We start from the raw sequence: 7,024 nt of genomic DNA, 5'->3' as shown, positions 1-7,024 counted from the left end.
CTCATTTTTTCCCTTCCCTCCCCGCTTCCCCCTCCCCTATGAACCCTTAATAATTTATACATTATTATTGTTTTGTCATATCTTATACCATTCTACGTCTCCCTTGCACTTTTCTGCTGTCCTTCCCCCAGGGAGAAGGTCATATGTAGATTCTTGTAATCTGTTCCCACTTTCTCCTTCACCTTCCCGGTATCACCACTCTCACCATTGGTCCTGAAGGGGTTCATGCATCCTGGATTCCTTGTGTTTCTAGTTCCTATCTGTGCCAATGCACATCCTCTGGTCCAGCCGGATTTGTAAGGTAGAATTGGGATCATGATAGTGTGGGGGAGGAAGCATTCAAGAACTAGAGGAAATTTGTATGTTTCATCTTTGCTACACTGCACCCTGACTGGCTTGTCTCCTTCTCGCACCTCCTCTGCAAGAAGATGTCCAATGTCCCACAGATGGGCCCTGGGTCCCCACTCTGCACTCCCCCTCATTCACAGTCCTATGATTTTTATTTTTATTTTTGTCTTTGATGCCTCATACCCGATCCCAGCCATGCCTTGTGATCTCACAGGCTGGTGTGCTTCTTCCATGTGGGTTTTGTTGTTTTTCAGTTAGATGGCCCCTTGTTTATCTTCCAGCCTATAGGACCCCAGATTCTATATCTTTTGACAGCGGGGCACCATCAGCTTTCTTCACTGCATTTGCTTATGCACCGCTTTCTTTTTAGACTGAAATTTGATGCTTTTAAGTTATTTTATTTAAAAGGTAGTTTTATGGCTACAACTAAATGATATTGAATGACCAGAAAGAGGTAAAATGTACTTAAGTTAATTAATATTAGATTTGCCTTGTTTTACCAATTTCTGTATTTAATTGCTTGGTATTTGTTTCCTTATAGGTTACTACCTCCAACAAGAAAACTCAGCACCCTACATCCTGGACGTTCATATTAAAGTTTGAAATTAGGGACTTTTATCAAATTTGGACATGGCTAATCGAGGAGCAACAAGACCCAATGGGCCAAATACTGGAAATAAAATATGCCAGTTCAAACTAGTACTTCTGGGAGAGTCTGCTGTTGGCAAATCAAGCCTAGTGCTTCGTTTTGTGAAGGGCCAATTTCATGAATTTCAGGAGAGTACCATTGGGGGTGAGATTTTTGTTTTTCCCTGCTTCATTTAATTAATATATATATTAACAAAATGTACTTTTAACAATTGTGTGAATGTATATACACCTAAGTCAGTTACAACAGTGAAGAAAAGATCTATTCAACAAACTTAGAGCTTTAAAACCTATCGTGATTAACGTGACATCTTTTTAGTTTTTACTCCATGGTTTCCTAGTTAATCCCAAGTGTGTATGAATTTATTGTATCTAGAATACAGATGCAAACATGTGTAGAGTCAATCTCCCAAGAAAAAAGATTTGTGTCTATGTCTTGACAGTGGTTAGAGGCTTCAAATTATTACATATTTGTACTAAATTTATTGGCTTTCAAATGAATAGTAAAAGAGGTAACTATAGCATCCTAATTCTGCATAACTGGGCTACTTATCAATTAGTTTATACCAATTCATAAATATTCTAGTGAAATAATGAAGCATTTATTTATTTAAGAATGTTGCTAGAGTTAAAAAAAAGGGTGTGATTGCTGGAAAGGGACATAAATGGATATGGAGTCTTGGAAAGAAAGATGAAAGAAGGTCAAGAGATGGACTAAATTGACGAGTATGTAAAGTGTTGTAGCAGGAAAGAAATAGGGGGTGGGGTGGTAACATGTATGACGAAAGACAAGAAACTTACAGGCAGAATGAAATCTAGAAATTAAAACTCATTTTTTAAATCTCTAGTGAAGCTTTGAATTAGGTGATATTGGAGGAACCACACAATTTTAAAATTCCATAGTATTTTTCAAGAGATGTAATGAAGCAGTACATGGGGTCTCTTACCTCCCACTCCACCCCCCAAGTATGTATATCTTAGCCTGACACTTTAAAACACATCTTTTAGGAGTCTAATTTTGTATTACTGTGCATGTAAGTATCCTCAAGCTAGCACTTGGGATTTTATTAGTATCAGATGCTTACAAAAATATAAATTACAGAATTGTACGACTTCCCTGGCTGTTTCCTATATATAGAAGCATAAAAGTGGTATGTGTACTTTAGTAATCTCAGCAGAAAGTGAGGGGGCTTCAACGAATTTGTGGGAAATCTCCATCTTTACATTTCATTTTTCCACAAACTTTTTCTAGCGCCTTCATAATTGTGATTGGTGACCTCTTAACTATCATTTCAGGGTGTACATTTTATCTTTTTCCTTCTACCCGATGAGCCATCAAATGCACCAAACTTTTACTTTGAATCAGACATCTTGGTGCTTAAAATTATTTTACTGTATGGTACAGATTACCTCCTTGGTAGTTTTTTGTTGATGACATTTGATATGTCTCATTTGGTAATGAAACTTACACCTCCTCTTGAAGAGGTTTAGCCCCAGAAAGCAAATTGGGCCATGTGGTAGGAAATATTTAAAATACTCCTTAGTCATAGCCATTCATGCTAAACTGGTGTAGAAAGTGGACATTATTGTAAAGCTTCTAGGGAACTTATTGTTAGTAGCAATATTTCCCAAAGTACCTGGGCCAAGTAAGTTTAGGATTTCAGTTTGCTGTTCTCCACCTTTTCACCAAATCTACTCATTAGAGTTGAGTGGATTCTGGCTCATAGCGAACCCTATGTAGTGTATCTGAGGCTGTAGATCTCCTCAAGAGCAGATAGCCACAACTTTCTCTCCCATCACCCTCTTTTCACCATACTTCATTAAAATAACTAAAGCTCTGTAGTAATTTTTTCCCTTATGATAACTTAAAAGGACATTTAATTTTTATTATTAGTATATCATAAACATACATATCCTGTGACTGTGTGTGTACGGATATATTATCTCCACTTCTGTTAACACCAGTTAGATTGTCTACTTTTTATGTAGTAAAAGTTTTCTTCATATGTATTTTCTAGTTGCGTGGGTTAAATCTTCCTGATAGTAATTTCTTCAGGAGGCATGACGGTGCCACCATGATTATACCTGTGGGCCCTGTTCTGTTATACTGTTTGCTGATGGTTCTTAACTCTGAGGAAATAAAGTAGACTCTAAGCATTTACAGATTCAAGGTTTAACCTATTTAATGCTTGGCTACAAAGGCCCATAACTTGGAAGTACCTCATTTTGTAACTAATAAGCTCACATTTATATTACGCGCATAGAATGCATAGGAAAATAATATGCCAAGGAGTTGACTGGTTTGCAGGAAATGCATAGTACATGTGTGATTTTCATAAACATACAGTAAGAAACATTTCAGTTGTGTGTGGTAGAAGTTTTCTGACAAAGAACCTGGCCAAGTACTTTGTAGTTCAACTGTCTTTCTGTGTACTTCTTTTATCTAGCTACATTGGAGTTCTAAGAAGTGCACTAATTTTATCTGTTTGATTGTGTACTAAAGTAGAAATGATATGCTTTACACTCTTGAGAGTGAATTTGTGAATTTTCGATTCTTAATGCATTCATCAAGAATGTCAGTCTCTTATAGTTTGTGTGGCTCCTCATACAAAACAAAACCAACAATAGACGGTGTTTTGTCCTGTTGTACATGGGGTTACTATGAGTCGGAACCTACTGAGGGCACTTCACAACAACAATGTGCCTTCTCATAATCATCTAACTTGACTTAGAATCGCTGTTGGTCTCATACTCCCCACCCCCATCTTTGCTACTTTGCACTATAGCACTCTGAATGAAATAAGACTTGCCATTTAGCGATTTGGGAATTGCTGCTGTTGAGCTAAAGCTAACTCAGGGGCTCAATTCAGGGCCTTTGCTAACAACGTTTTGAGGTTTTTTTGGTGCATTGTTGTGATTTGGGAGCTTTAGTTTAGAATACTTTGTCAAACTGCTCTCTGGGGGATGCTAGAATGATCCAGAGCTACAAAAGCAGATGACAACACTTTATCCAGGACTATAGGTTGTAGTGCAAACGTTTCTCTTTGCAAAGGGTTCCTCGGTTATTTTTTTACTATAAAGAAACCATAATCCAGAAGTGGTCTACGTCCCTACCCTAGGTGGTAGTATTGCCCGGGTGCATCTACATTGTTGGACAACTTGTTAGAAATGCAAATTCCTTTACTGAGTCAGACCACTAGCAGTGGGGCCAGTGGTCAAAAATCTGAAGTTTGAACAAATCCATGGGATTCTGACACATCTTAAAGGTTTGAGCTGTGCTTCACATGTTCTGAGTAGTCGATTTCACATATGATATAGTTTATGACATAGTTGGTTCTCCCACAAATGGAATCATTGCTTTTCTTTTTTGTTTTTGAATTATGGGTTCTTTTTTGTTTTTCCCCCGAACAGTTCTATTGGCATATAATTCAAATATCAATCATGCATACAATTCATTTGTTTAGTCTCACCAAAAAGAGTTGTATAATCATCACCACGATCAGTTTTAGAACTAACCTATGGTTTTTTAGGATTTTTCTAAGTATACTTTTCATCCAACTTTAGAATATAAAGCCAGTATTAAGTATGCTCATGTTATCTATCTGTATCTCTGTGTGGGAACCCTTTTCTGCTAAACTGTTAACCTTCTGCTGGGCTGATTTAAGAAAGCTCGAACTTGTGCTCTGGGCCATCAGTAATATTTTGCTCTTCTGTACTAAGGAAGTTAAGAGTATTCACAATATTTAGGAATTTAAGCATCAGCCATTCTTAACCCTTACTGGAGAACTTATGTTTTTCACAATTGTCCCACCAGTTGTGTGGCTCCATGTGCGTCAGAGTAGAACTGTGCTCCATAGAATGTCCGGTGTCTGATTTCTCAGAAGCAGATTGCCGAGCCTTTTTTCCCCAAGGTCCCTGAATGTGCTCTTATCGCGTCTGTGAACAGCCAAATGCATTCAACCATTCGCACCACATCAGTGACTGACTTCTCTGAGTTGGTTATTTGACTTTCCTGGAAGAAGAAAGTTCATTCGTTCTACTTCCACATACAACATCCGCACAAGTCTGGTGTGTTTCCTTTTCAGACTCAATGTCTAATGAAATTTTAAAAATTATTATCAAGTTTTAAGTTGTTATTAGCACATTATTATACTTTTTACTAATTTATGGCCAGAACATTGTCAAGATTTTTAAAATGTAGTTTAGAGAGAGGACTCTACATCAGAATTAGTTTTTAATAATCGAGTTTCTAGCATATTCCAGTTGCATGATATTAAGGAAGTCACACCTAGGTTTCTTTCCTTGTATATGAAATATACCTAACTCATAAGAATTAAAGAAATAATGCATGTAATTTTTCTTAGCAGGATGCTCAGAACAGAAAAAATGCTTATTAAATATTAGCTGTTAACCCTATTATTAATTACCACCCTTTTCTCTGAGTCATTTTTATCACTTGATAATTTTCGTATTGTTGTGACATGGGATTACTTTGAAATAATGATGATTGTAACTGATGACTAGCACTTGGTTTTAGATTTAGATATTTGGTTTTAGAATTTATAAACGAAGTTGTGCAAATTCGCTTACGTTGATAATCAAGCTTCTTAAAACCTGTATCAGATTCTTAATATTGTCCTTGCCTATCTATGGGTAGTCATGTACATCACATTAAATGCTGGTTGTCCACATTAAGTTTTTTTTTACATTTTCCGAAATGTATGCAGATTACAAAAATCTACTTCAAAAATAGAAAAGATAGCCAGCCAAAAAATTGAATTGATGCAATACCTTGTTGTCCTTAGTTGAAAACTTTCTAGAATAATATTCCCCTTCAGAAAGACTTACTTAGCTTTTGGAAAGATTTGTTTGTATAATTGTAATCTCGACATTCATTTTACTTAATGTGCCCTTATTCTGTATCTGAATATTGTTTTAAATTAAAAGTACTTTTGAGGAAGAGCAGAAGAGCTAGTGAACAAGCTATCAGTAATGAATTTTGATTTATGAGACAAAGGGTATTTGAGATACTCATCACACCTTATGAACTGCCTCTATTGAGTCACTAATTTGCTGGTTTTATTCTGTTAAAAACTGGGCAACACTCTTGCTCAATGATTTATGCAGCAAATGTGCCACATTTCTGACACTATCACATATGTCCTCATGGCTTAGCAGAGGAGGCAGTAAACATTGCAATCTTTTCTGATTGTGTATTTACTAAAGGTATGCAAAAGTGGTATTACCTACCACTTGCTAAAATAAGCCTAAATTCCCCGCAGATTTTCCTGCCCTCATTTTTCCCCACAGAGAAATATTAAATACATAATAAATATACATTAAAAGAATTTTATTGTGCAATTATCAATGACATTCTAAAACTATCTGCATATTTTTTTTAAATAGCCTTATGAGATATTTTCATAAGCATGCTGTACTCCCCTCCCTGCATGTTGTAGTAAAAATGAACTTGTGATGAGAGGGCACTGTTGGCTTCTACACACAAAAACACAAAAGGCATAACACAGCTTGTATGAAAATAGAGTAATTACTAAGTTCCTCAGGAGGAGAATGTGTATAACTTAAATTATATATTAAGTGATGAGAATAATCCTAAGTGTTTTTGCAACGTGGCAAAACAATACTTAAATAAGTGTTGCTAAATAGCATTCATTAATATTCAAGATTATCTAGGTGGGGAAGGATAGACGCCAGTTAGTCGCTCATGGCTTTTTAGCCTCTGTTTCTACAGTAGGAAATGACTGAATACTTACTGGAGTCTAAAAGAAAAGAGGAGTCTGATGCTATGTGACCATTGTTAGTTACCATTCAGTTGGTGCCATCACAGTGGCTCCACATGGAGAGTTGAACTGTTCCCGAGGATTTTCTAGGCCCCTGTCAGAAGCAGGAAGCAACCTTGGTTACTTGTTGGGCTGCCAGCCCCCAGGACAGCAGTTCAAAACCACCAGCCCCTGTGAGAAAAATGAGACTTTGTACACCTGTAAAAAACCCACAAGGGCACTTCTAC

The 7,024-nt window shown here is 36.7% G+C and overlaps 1 protein-coding gene across 1 annotated transcript in view; it reads left to right on the top strand.

The window, feature by feature from the left end:
• The window catches only part of RAB5A (RAB5A, member RAS oncogene family), a 32,614-nt gene that overhangs the window by 4,330 nt on the left and 21,260 nt on the right, over positions 1–7,024 (top strand). The window contains exon 2 of the mRNA XM_004704023.2: positions 890–1,141. Within this exon, the coding sequence (XP_004704080.1) occupies positions 979–1,141 (163 nt within the window). The 5' untranslated portion in view covers positions 890–978. The remainder of the gene's footprint in view (positions 1–889; positions 1,142–7,024) is intronic.

This window comes from Echinops telfairi, unplaced genomic scaffold (genome assembly GCF_000313985.2).
Source record: "Echinops telfairi isolate 266 unplaced genomic scaffold, ASM31398v2 ScPeMD7_7420;HRSCAF=8458, whole genome shotgun sequence".
NCBI classification, from domain to species: domain Eukaryota; kingdom Metazoa; phylum Chordata; class Mammalia; order Afrosoricida; family Tenrecidae; genus Echinops; species Echinops telfairi.
Note: the sequence above shows the minus strand (reverse complement) of the source record. Positions and strands in the feature narration are given on the sequence as shown.